General features: G+C 38.4%; 1 protein-coding gene across 2 annotated transcripts in view; it reads right to left on the bottom strand.

Moving 5' to 3' along the window:
- Positions 1 to 12763, bottom strand: part of UNC13C (unc-13 homolog C) — a 666761-nt gene that overhangs the window by 57728 nt on the left and 596270 nt on the right. For both annotated transcript variants that reach the window (XM_068963824.1, XM_068963823.1), the window contains one exon: positions 2084 to 2231. In XM_068963824.1, the coding sequence (XP_068819925.1) occupies positions 2084 to 2231 (148 nt within the window). The remainder of the gene's footprint in view (positions 1 to 2083; positions 2232 to 12763) is intronic.

Raw genomic sequence — 12763 nt, 5'->3', positions numbered from 1 at the left:
GACTGGCTCCAGCCTCTATTGTTCAGAAGGCCTTTTATACTTCTGATAAAACATGGAGATCAATGGGTAACACAAAGTTATGCAGCGTTAGCAGTCCAGACTCTTGTCAAAACCAGGCTTTTCTCTCCGCATACCTAATTGTATACACAAGTCTTAGGTAATTCATATCATCTTCCAGCCAAAAGGGCCAATTAACATTTTACAGCCTTTTTTTCTGATAAGGGTTTGTCAACCAGAAGACTTATTTGTGTTGATCTTCCCAAAGTCTGGTGCCATTCTCAGAAAGCACTAAATAAAGTTACATTCTTACATAGCAAGGACACAAGAGGAGTGCAGTGATATATAACAAAGAGAAAAGTAATTAACTCAAAAGTCTAGTGTTGCTAACATCAAAACTACTATATATCTTTTTCCATATCCCGTTTACATTGACTAACATCCGCCCAGGTGCCTAAAAGATAAAGAATATGGAGGTCTGGCGGCAATCATTGAGTCAACAGTGAAAACCCGTCACCAATATGATTTTTAACTCTTTAGAAAAGGCTCTGTATCTTTAAGATGCTTTAAGCTTTGTGCCTCTTGAGGCTGGGAGGCTGTAAGCAATTGGCAAGCTGCAAGAGGTCTGGGGGACCTGTTAGGCAAGCTAGAGAGCTATCAGAGCGGTTTAACTGAAACATCCCTTTCAAATGCAGAAGACTAAAGCCTTGAGTTGACTTTTTCCAGAGAATATCAGAAGAGTGGAAAAGCAGGCAGATTCTTATTTTTGCGCGGGGTGGATGCTCAAGAAATTCCAGGGGGAAAGCCTGAGGTCTGATTAGCCTTGCCATCAGAGCTCTGCCGCATGACCTTGTCATGGGTGGAATTCCTCACGCTGGCTCCCGGCATCGGGTTGTATGTATATACACATAATGTATACCTACGAAAGCAAAGCTAAGTTTTTAAACACTCACATTTTCTTGAGAATAAAGCAACAACACTATTATGATGAGTTGTGTTAGAATTGCATTCATATTTATAGTTTAGAAAACCTTGAGAGAGATCATGATTCAAGGAGTAATGTACCTCTTGACAAGGCCTTACACTCAACTCTCTTCTTTTTGGAACCATCCTAAGATGTAATCTAGGTTTGAAGATTGCATTAAAAGCAGTGTTTGTAGCAGTTATTGGACACTGTAAGAAAGCACAAAGTATTAGGTCAAGCAGCTACCTAGTACCTACCTTGGTATTATCTTCAAATGTAGTTAGAAAAGTGAAAATATCCATGATGAAACATAGATAAGTCTGAAGGATTTTTATCAAGAAAAAAAATTCTGTGTGTTTCCTTTGGAAGGATCTCTCATGAAAGAATTTGTGTCCTCCTCCTTATTTTGATTATAGTGGGTGCAATATATTATGTTCTAGAATTTGAGCCTGCATTTGATTTTTTTTTTTTTTACTTAGAGTGACATTTTCAGTAATCACTCAGAAATGCCAGATTTTAAGTGCATGTAATTACCAAAATATAATAAATCACAAAGCAACTTGAAGGAAAGGTTGTTTAACAGTAATATCCTAGAAGCTTATGAGGTGGGAACTTTGACATATGAAATAGACCTGAGTTTCCACTAACATACTTGGCTCTTTTCAAAGACTCAGAATTTTCTCCTATAAAATTAAGATTAAATGAGATTTCCCTCCTGAAAACCCAAGAGCAGGAGATTATTTTCATTTGAAGTTAGGATCTGAGGAATTATTATTGTACTTTAGAAGTTACTGAGACCAATAAACACTGATTACTTTGTACTAATCTGAGAATATCAGTTATGGTTATTCACAACTAGAGTTTACTAAATTTTATGAAATTAAAATCAATAGCAAAGGTTAACTATTCCAAACAATTTTAGTATCAAGCATATCTCAGTATTATTGAAATTATTTATAAAACAAGTTTCCAAAAATTGAATAATTTTTTTTACAAATCATAATCATCCATTCTTATTGATGCTTTATTACAGTCAAATTACAGATATTATTTATAGTGATTTCTGTGTTGAAGTTGAGTTGTATTCAGTTTACCTCTGTTCATGTCCAGTGTGTTACTTACTCTGTGAGGTTTGGGTGTCTATGAATTTCTTTATCAAGGCATCAGTCGTTTGGGTATAAAGACTGAGAGCATATCTCAGAGACTGAAGATCTGGGCTTTTCTCCAAGAAATTCTTCTTCAGGCCATTTCCTCCTGCATGAAAGTATTGCTAAAAAGAAAAGAAAAACAATGTAAGCAGAGGCATTTAGAAAAAAGTATTAGATGAGGGATTTTATGGCCATAGTCATGAGGTTCAGATGGAATAATACAGTATGATTAACATAAGATAGATACAAAGACATAGTACCATGTGGCCATTACCAAGTCATCGCCATGCAGTTCAGGTTACCTTAGTATCTCAAGTGTTGCTCTCATTTAAAACTTTAGTTAAATGGGATCATGAAGATGCAGAGGCTGAACGCTTACAGAATGCTAGGTTTAAGATAATGTGTTAACTCGATTGTTGACTTCTGTTTCCAGAGCATGAGAAAAATATCCAGGGTTGTCAGATTTCACAAATAAAGTATCTTCTGGTCACATGTTTTCCAGATACTGATTTGCAATTCTAGGCCAAGTGCCCACTGCTCCCACTTTCGCTGTGATCTAACCACACAGTGGTACACACACATAGGCCACCCTGAGGATGCAGAGTGGTCCTTAGAAACCCAACATCCCCTAAACTGTGTCTGAGAAATGTAATAAAGCAGTTTCTTTCTTCTTATTTTTCTTTGCTACAGTCATCCAACAACTCAAAACATCACCGTATTTATAGGTTAAATAATAGAGAAGATAGATATTTGACAATAAAAATGGTCATTGAGGGATGTTAGAGTTTCTAATGTTGCAAGTATTAAGCACAGACTTCACTTCAGAGGGCAGACTATCTATCTCAAGATATGTGATAGAGCTAAGGATGTTATTTCCCAGCAATTTATAGATGACATGTTCATTGTATTCTGTTAAGGTTAGATAAATGGGTCTGTCTTTCTCTTCCTGTACCAATGCTAAACTTCACCCGCACTGCAACCCAGCTCACTAGGATCTAGGATTCTCACAGGATGGCATGTTTTGAAAAAGCTCAACAAATGATTCTGATACACTCTCCTGTGTGTCATTGGTCTAGCCTACTTAAAGGTTTCCAAGGTAAAACATGTCAACTGAAAATTCAAAATTACTTCAGTTTTCTTTCCTCTGCAGAAACATATTCTGAGCATTCGTAGGCATTTGGTTGTAATTTTAGAGACTATACTATAGAGAAAATTCAAGGCACAGGCCTGAGAAAGTAGGCAATGGGGATATAAATTGAAGAGAGTGTGCTACAATCTCAAACTCCTTCCTCAAAAAGAAAAACCCACGGTCACTTACAATCCCATTCCATTGTAGCCGAGTGCACTGTGAAAACAAATTGCACCTAAATCCACCAATGTTTATGAAGAGAGAGCAGAGAAAAATGGGGAAAGCCCTTTCTTATTTTTGAAGGGATGACAAAGATATAATATTTAAACATTTTCTATACCTTGATCTTATATAAATATTAGATACTGTGACATATAGAAAGCATTTATTGTGGAGTTAAGAGTCCAGAATTGTTTCAGGTGCCTTGGGGGATGAAAAGATATCAGAATTCCTTTCTTCAGGAAATGTGATATGATACTTAAGTGGAAAAGTATTAATGAATGTATTGAGAGGGGAGTTTTGCCTGGAATTGACTGGGTGGGGTGAGCTCCGGAGCTCTGTTTACGTAATGAACCAGGGAAGCATCAGATGAAATAACACACCCTACTTGCAAAGAGATGCGGGATAGACTGAACCAGGACTTGGTGGCTTCTCAGGAGGGGAAAGCATTCTACCATTCATTGTTTCCCAGACAAGCTCCAATCTTATCATACCTGAGCATAAGTGCTGAAGGCTTAAGTTAGTAAAGTACAGGAAGAGTAATGAGCAGCAACTAAGATGATGTTTCATGATCTCTTGGGACTATATGTAGTTGTCAGAAAAAACTGAAACTTTGAAATGGGCAAAAGCGTTTAATGAGTGCTCATGAGACCTATCTGAGTTATCTTCACTCGGAGCTATGTGTGTGTACTCAGTTGTGTCTGACTCTCTGCACCCCCATGGACTGGAGCCTGCCAGGCTCCTCTGCCCATGGAATTTTCCAGGCAAGAGTACTGGAGTGGATTGCCATTTCCTCCTCCAGGGGATCTTCCTGACCGAGGGATTGCACCCGAGTCTCTGTATCTCTTGCCTTGCTGATGGACTCTTCACCGCTAGGGTCACCTGGGCTATGTAAAACTCTGTAAATTGTAGAAAATGGATAATAATGCCTATGACTCCTGTCCAAAGAGATGCAAATTATTTATTTCTGGTGGGATGCAACTGATCATTGTTTTGTGGCCAGATCTGTTTTGCCTCTATTCACATTTATTTCAGCTTTCCTCATTGCTTGTCTTTATGTGAAGTTCTTGGAATTCTTCTTTTAGCCAATTGTAAGATCTTACTGGTTGTCTCATTAGTTGATGAGTTAAATAATATTATTTGACAAGTTTTATAACTGCATGAATGTCACAGTTATACTCTTATTTTTTAAATTAATTTTTATTGGAGTATAGCTGATCTACAATGTTGCTAGTTTCTGCTGTATAGCAAAGTAAATCAATTATACATATATGCATATCCACTCTTTTATATTCTATTCCCATATAGGTCATTAATGAGTACTGAGTAGAGTTCTCTGTGCTATACAGTAGATTTTTATTAGTTATTTTATATATAGTAGTGTTTATATTGTCAATCCTGAACTCCCAATTTATCCCTTCCTCCCTTCTTCCTTTGTAACCATGTTTGTTTTCTACATCTGTGACTCTATTTCTCTATTTCTGTTTTGTAAATAGGTTCACTTTTACCATTTTCTTAGATTTCACATACAAGCAATATCATATGATATTTGTCTTTCTCTATCTAACTTACTTGACTCAGTATGACAATCTCCTAGGCCAGCTGTGTTGCTGCAAATGGCATTTTTCATTCTTTTTATGGCTGAGTATGATTTCATAGTGTGCATGTGTGTGTGTGTCTGTGTATATATATGTGTATATATATACATATACATATAACATCTTCTTTATTCATTCCTCTGTTGATGGACATTTAGGTTGCTTCCATGTCTTGGCTATTGTAAATAATGCTGCATTGAACACTGGGGTACATGTGTCTTTCCAAATTATGATTTTCTTCAGATATATGCCCAGGAATGGGATTTCTAGATCATATGGAAGATACATTTGTAGTTTTTTAAGGAACGTCCATACAATTCTCCAATTTACATTCCCAACAATTGTGTGTGGGGATTCCTTTTCTGTATTTTTTTTTAAAATCTCAGTTTCAATTTCATAACTTGTGTTTGGTCTGTTCATATTTTTTAATTTTATTCTTGGTTCAGTCTTGGAAGGTTGTGCCTTTCTAAGGATTTGTTCATTTTTTTTTCTAGGTTGTCCATTTTATTGGTTTATAGTTGTTTGTAGTATTTCATATTTCTGTGATGTCAGCTGTAACAGCTTCTCCTTTTTCATTTCTAACTTTATTGATCTGAGTCCTCTCTCTCTCTTCTTGGTGAGTCTGGCTAAAGGTTTATGCATTTTGTTTTTCTTTTCAAAGAACCAACTGTTAGGTTCATTGATTTTTGCCATTGTTTTCTTTGTCTCTATTTCACTTATATCTGCTCCAATCTTTATGATTTCTTCCTTTCTCCTAACTTTAGGTTTTATTCTTTTTTTTCTCTAGTTGCTGTAGGTGTAAGATTAGGTTTACTTGAGAGTTTTCTTTTTTCCTGAGGTAGAATTGTATTTCTATAAACTTCCCCCTTGAAACTGCTTTTGCTATCCCATAGGTTTTGGGTTATCATATTTTCACTGTCATTTTTTCTCTAGGCATTTAAAAAAAATTTCCCTTTCATTTCTTCAGTGATCATATACTCTTTTAAAACAAATGATCTTTCACAGTGTATGTAAAGTAGCATGGTGACAACCTTAATTTAGATTGGTCTAATTTTTGAGGAAGGGCCATCGCCTATGGCTTACCCTAAAGAGCATCAGTGATGGGGTGCCCTTCCTGGCCATTCTCTCTTCCTCTTCTCCCTTAACAAATATTTACTAAATCTGTGTTGAGAACCAGAACTTACACCAAGGATATGAAGCAAAAGAGGCCTAGAGATTGTTCCCAAAGGGACTGTGATCAAGTAGGAAATGTTATAGTCAGTGAATGACTCCAGTGATATGTTGGAGGCGTAATAAAAAGAATTTAAAAAGACAGACAACAGGACTGGGAAATAATGCTGTTGCTGAAGGAATCAATAAAGACTTTCAAAGAGGTGACACCTATGGTGTCTTGTTTATTAGCACTGCCATTTTCCACTTCAGCAGCCACCAGATAATTTACCACGATGGACTAAAGAAAGGGGAAAATCCCACAAGGTAACTGAGAGGAACTGCTTGAGAAGAAGTACATGTATTCCCCATTTGAAAATTGGCTTTATGCTACTTCACTTTTGTAGATGACCTACATTAGCACTGTTTTCGCTAACCAAAAAAGACATGAAAATGATTTTCACTTTTGTGAAAAAACAGATGTTAAAACAGCAGTGAGCTCTTACAGAGGCAGTGTATACCTTGAGTAGCAAGAGTGGTACCACCCAGCGCCTAACCCAGGAATTACACCCAGCATCTGAGCATCAAGCTGCCATGATTTTGGACTGTATTTGTGCTTGATCTCAATTTATTTTGTGCATCCCTGAGCAGAATGAGTCCTAAGGTAATTGCTTCTTGCCTATGTCATTTCAGCTAATAAAGGGTTTCATAGGAATGCTCTCCTTTCCTATAGTGGAGGAAACCTGCAGTTGTAGTTCTCATATTTCTTTGGTATAGTTTAAAATATACTGTTTTACTACTGTCACTACATTGTCATTACTAACCTTGTGCTTCCTGAAAGTTACAAGTTGCCTTTAGGAAGTAGAGAGCCTAGAGAAGTTAAGAGATTTCATATGCTCTTAAAGATTCACAATGCTTTTTAATACATTAAAGGCTGTGCAATTCACGGTGGTAGGGAAAACTGTTTGACCTTTCACTAACATACCTGTTCTTAAAATTATTAGGCTATAGGACACCTATCACACAGGACATCTACTAACTCTCAGGGACACACAAGTGTTCCATGGAATATTGTTTAGGAAACTCTAAAATAGAAGAATGCAACTGGACTTAATATAATTGAGGTAGCTGCAGTCCATGGGATCTCGAAGAGTCGGACACGACTGAGCGACTTCACTTTCACTTTTCATTTTCATGCATTGGAGAAGGAAATGGCAACCCACTCCAGTGTTCTTGCCTGGAGAATCCCAGGGATGGGGGAGCCTGGTTGGCTGCCGTCTATGGGGTCGCACGGAGTCAGACACGACTGAAGCGACTTAGTAGCAGCAGTAGCAGCAGACTTTATGTAAATGCTGAACTAGAGTTAGGCTATAAGAGCATAAACTATGTACAGTATTTGTCTTGAAACTCTCTAATAACTTTATAGGAAGACATGTTTTCATTAAAAAGGCATTATTTTGTAGGCTTTCGGTACATGGGGAACTAATCATATAGTGAAAACATAAATAAGGTATGAGCTTGTTCCTGAATAAAGTCTGAGGGTCTCTGTAGAGTTTCAGGTTATGATCCAGAGCGGACTTGTTCCTTTTGAGCCATGGAGCATTTTGAGTCATTTGGTAAAAGCTCTAGCAGGACAGTAAGTGAACAGTAGAAGATTTGTAAAGGCAGAAACTGTGCCTTTGTCTTTTAAGAGCATTGTATAATAGAAGATGTTGTAAGACAAACTCAGGCCAGAAGGTAGCAATGTTAGGAGAGAAAACAAGTTGCAGGAAGCTAAGCACCAAAGCCTCTGTTCAGTGGTTCAGTGAACACAGATAAATAACACATGCCATGGGCTCCTCATTCACAGAGAAAAGGAAATGATTTCTATGGTTATGCAAATGCCAACCTGACGACAAGGAGAAAAGGAAAAGGTCTGTATTCGCAATAAAATTTTTATTGCAAAGTAAAGAATGGGGGTGACATGGCTTAACATCAGTAAAATTAAAATTTTAGAGTCTTGAAGCTTTACTCATGCTCAAGTTTAACATGATTTAGCAAATGATAAGGCAGTGATCAAAGCTAATGAAATCTAATCATGTATTAATATCATAGATAGGTCAAGGCAAAGGGTGTGATAGAGCAACAGCATTTTCTGCTGATTTGAACATATCTGGAATATGAGGGTGGTTCCTTGGCATCACCATTTTATAAGAAATATAAAATGTAAATCACCTCAAGGTATATGACCAGAACTTTGTAAGCTCCAGAAGGCATGTTATTCAATAAACAGCTGCAGATAACTTGGGGCAGCATGATAGTTTTAATGTCTGAAAGGCACTGAAAAGGGGAAGACATAGAAAAGGAAACGGAACTATTTTATAGTAGTTTTAAAGGGTAGAAGGAGAACCAGTTTATAATTAGAAGCACTGGGAAAGCAGATACTAGTTTGATAAAAAGAAAATATTTTATAATAAGTGTACCTTAAAACCTGAAGCTGCTACATGTGAATTAGTAAGGTCCCATTACTAGCCATCATTAAGGGACGATCAGTTGACCAGAGGGCTACCCTGGTAGCTCAGGTGGTAAAGAATCAGCCTGCAACGCAGGAGACTCTGGTTTGATTCCTGGGTTGGGAAGATCCTCTGGAGAAAGGATATGATACCCACTCCAGTACTCTTGGGCTTCCCTGGTGGCTCAGATGGTATAGAATCTGCCTATAATGTGGCAGACCTGGGTTCAATCCCTGGTTTGGGAAGATCTCCTGGAGGAGTGCATGGCAACCCACTCCAGCATTCTTGCCTGGAGGATCCCATGCACAGAGGAGCCTGGCAGGTTTCCGCCCATAGGGTCACAAGAGTTGGACACAACTGAGGGGCTAAGCACAGTGCAGAGTAGCACAGCTGACCAACAACACCGGAGGTAACATGTTTCTGTGTCAGCAGGACATGTCAGTTTCTGTTTTCAGTTTCAAGATGTTAGAATCCTTTCACTTCTTTGACCTGTTCTTTAAAATGTGCTAGAAAACACTTTGTCTTTCCTCTATGCAGTGTGATTTGCACAGGTTATTTAACCTCACAGAGCATTGTTTAATTCCTCTGCAGAATGGGAACAGAAACAGCCATCTTGCCTGACTATGGTGTCGTAAAGAAGAAATTAATTACTCTGTCTGGAAGATTTTTGTGAACTATAGAGTTCTTTCTACTTATAAGATAAGCTTTATTGTGAGAATAATTCCCCAGATTCTAGGTGGAAAGAGGAAAATGACACTCCTGACTGATTTGCCATTTTTCTCTGTGGGACCAAGCTTCTCAACCACTTGGCTGAAACGCTGAGTCACCCCAGGCTCCTCCATCACTGCTGCCCCATTTTTTAGTTGCCAGGTTCCAGTGACTGGGCCTTTCTGTGTCACTCTTACCCATTTTTTCACTTTATACTCCTAAGATTACCCTCTTTGTGATAGTCCTTGTCATCTTATGCATTAAATAACCATAACTGATGTCTGTGACTAGTCTTGAACTAGTCAATCCATTCTGCACATTCCTATAAGATTTCCATTGCTGAAATGGTACTTTTAGCATGCCAGGTATTAATATTTTCAATATCATCTACTTGCAACCCCAACATTACCTGTAACCTCAATGTTACACTGCTTCACTATGCAAATTCCCAGTTAAATCCAGTCCAGTCCATTGAATGGTCTAATCATTGACTCCCAGCCTTCTGGTCTTGTGCTTTTTCATGGTCAAATTCTTTCTCCCTGAGTATGTTCAAGTCTTCCTCCAAAGAAAATGATTATCCTTCCTTTCCAGCCAGTGAGCTGTTATCTGTCCTTTGTGATCACTCTTCCATATTTCCCTGATTTCTGAAGTTCATGGTAGTTGCTAACTCCCCTAAATCCTTCCCACTTTTATATGTGTCCCCTCCTTAAGCCCAGTTGCATCTGTATCACCCTATTCCATCTCTGACATGATTGTTTTTTGTAAGTTAACACATATCATTACTTAATTTTCAACAAGACCTCCCTGCCTTTTAATCTAGAAACTCCTACAGAAAGAGAACAGCACTGCTTCCTAGAGGGGAGTCTCAGAAAGCACCAGAAATCTTAGGGGTTTTGTGCCCTTGTAGTGTGAAAATGCTGTGCACAGGGAACCAAAAGGATGGAGGACAGGACTTGGACTGTTACTTCGGGCAAAGAGTCAGATTTAACAGCGTCATTGAGAGAGAATGAGTGGTTTATTAGGAAAGGAGGAAAGCAAAAAAAAATCTAATTGTACTAGAATATGTAGGGTCTTGGGTTTACCAGTGGAAAGAAGTTCCTTCAAAATAACCAATTCTCAGGCAAAAGGAGATGCAAATTCGATTCCTGGGTGAGAAAGATCCCCTGGAGGAGGAAATGGCAACCCACCCCATTATTCCTGCCTGGAGAATCCCTGGACAGAGGAGCCTGGCAGGCTACAGGATCGCAAAGAGTCAGACATGACAGAGTACCCGTGCACACAGGTAGTATGCTGGTTACATTTATGAAGAGTTTTCTATATGGTAGGAACTGTTTTCTTTGTTTTATATGTGATAACTCATTTTGGTTTTTGACAATACATTCTTAAGTCCTAATTTTACTCCCACAAGAGAGGACAGTAACTTGTATACTGTAGTCTTTCTCTCTTCAGTTCAGTTCAGTCGCTCAGTCGTGTCTGACTCTTTGCGACCCCATGAATCACAGCACACCAGGCCTCCCTGTCCATCACCAACCCACGGAGTCCACCCAAACCCATGTCCATTGAGTTGGTGAGGCCATCCAACTATCTCATCCTGCCCTCAATCTTTGCCAGCATCAGGGTCTTTTCAAATGAGTCAGCTCTTCGCATCTGGTGGCCAAAGTATTAGAGTTTCAGCTTCAACATCAGTCCTTCCAATGAACACCCAGGACTGATCTCCTTTAGGATGGACTGGTTGGATCTTGCATACCAAGGGGCTCTCAAGAGTCTTCTCCAACACCACGCTCAAAAGCATCAATTCTTTGGTGCTCAGCTTTCTTCAAAGTCCAACTCTCACATCCATACATGACCACTGGGAAAACCATAGCCTTGACTAGATGGAACTTTGTTGAGAAAGTAATGTCTCTGCTTTTTAATATGCTGTCTAGGTTGGTCATAACTTTCCTTCCAAGGAGTAAGCATCTTTTAATTTCATGGCTGCAATCACCATCCGCAGTGATTCTGGGGCCCAGAAAAATAAAGTCAGCCACTGTTTCCCCATCTATTTCCCATGAAGTGATGGAACCAGATGCCATGATCTTAGTTTTCTGAATATTGAGCTTTAAGCCAACTTTTTCACTCTCCTCTTTCACACTCATCAAGAGGCTCTTTAGTTCTTCTTCACTTTCTGACATAAGGGTGGTGTCATCTGCATATCTGAGGTTATTGATATTTCTCCCGGCAATCTTGATTCCAGCTTATGCTTCCTCCAGGCCAGGGTTTCTCATGATGTACTCTGCATGAAAGTTAAATAAGCAGGGTGACAATATACAGCTTTGACGTACTCCTTTTCCTATTTGGAACCAGTCTGTTGTTCCATGTCCAGTTCTAACTGTTGCTTCCTGACCTGCATACAGGTTTCTCAAGAGGCAGGTCAGGTGGTCTGGTATTCCCGCCTCTTTCAGAATTTTCCAGTTTGTTGTGATCCACAGAGTCAAAGGCTTTGGCATTGTCAATAAAGCAGAAATAGATGTCACTCACTATTCTGATACTCTATTGGTGGTATTCCTCATGTAGTTTCAAATTTTTTTTTACATTTATATCCTCCTTCTGATGTTTGTAAAGATTTCCCACCCTCATACATACATTGCTTCACTAATATATGTGTGAGTGATGTGAGTGATGAGGGGCTCAAAAGAGCTTTGTATGAGGTATCATTTTCTTTATCTTAAAAAATAACCAGAGATATTTGTGTTTCTTATATTCTTCATGAGAGTGCAAAAAAAAAAAAAAAAAAACATTTCAGACCTTAATGTGATTTGTGATAAAAAAAAAAAAATAGAACTACTAACTAAAAAATCAGGATACTGTCTGCATGGTTAACAAGCCATCCCTTTTATAATTCCCATAAAAATGCTAAATTCTTCTAATTCTTCACATTTGCCAGATATTTGAAGATCTTTCACACTCTATTTTTACTGGCTCATGGAAATATGCTAATATTTCTTTACAAGTCTGCTGGGAGATTTTACTTCTTTCGTTACATGTACCATTTTGGTAGAAATTTCCCATCATCACTCTCTTTCCTTCCAATACCAGTATCAGACTTCTGGAAAATTCATGCTGATGATCTGTTTTGCAAATTTAGAAATAATCATCACTTGTTTTTAACAACTGAGGTTACTTTAAAGACTTACTTGATAGTTATTTAAGAAATTATTTTTTAAAACAGTAGGAGTCCTCTTTAATACACTGGATCATAATATGCTGCTGCTAAGTCACTTCAGTCGTGTCCGACTCTGTGCGACCCCATAGACAGCAGCCCACCAGGCTCCCCCGTCCCTGGGACTCTCCAGGCAAGAACACTGGAGTGGGTTGCCATT

This window comes from Capricornis sumatraensis, chromosome 2, assembly GCF_032405125.1.
Source record: "Capricornis sumatraensis isolate serow.1 chromosome 2, serow.2, whole genome shotgun sequence".
NCBI lineage: Eukaryota > Metazoa > Chordata > Mammalia > Artiodactyla > Bovidae > Capricornis > Capricornis sumatraensis.
The sequence above is the reverse complement of the archived record's forward strand: the minus strand, read 5'-3'. Positions and strand labels throughout refer to the sequence as shown.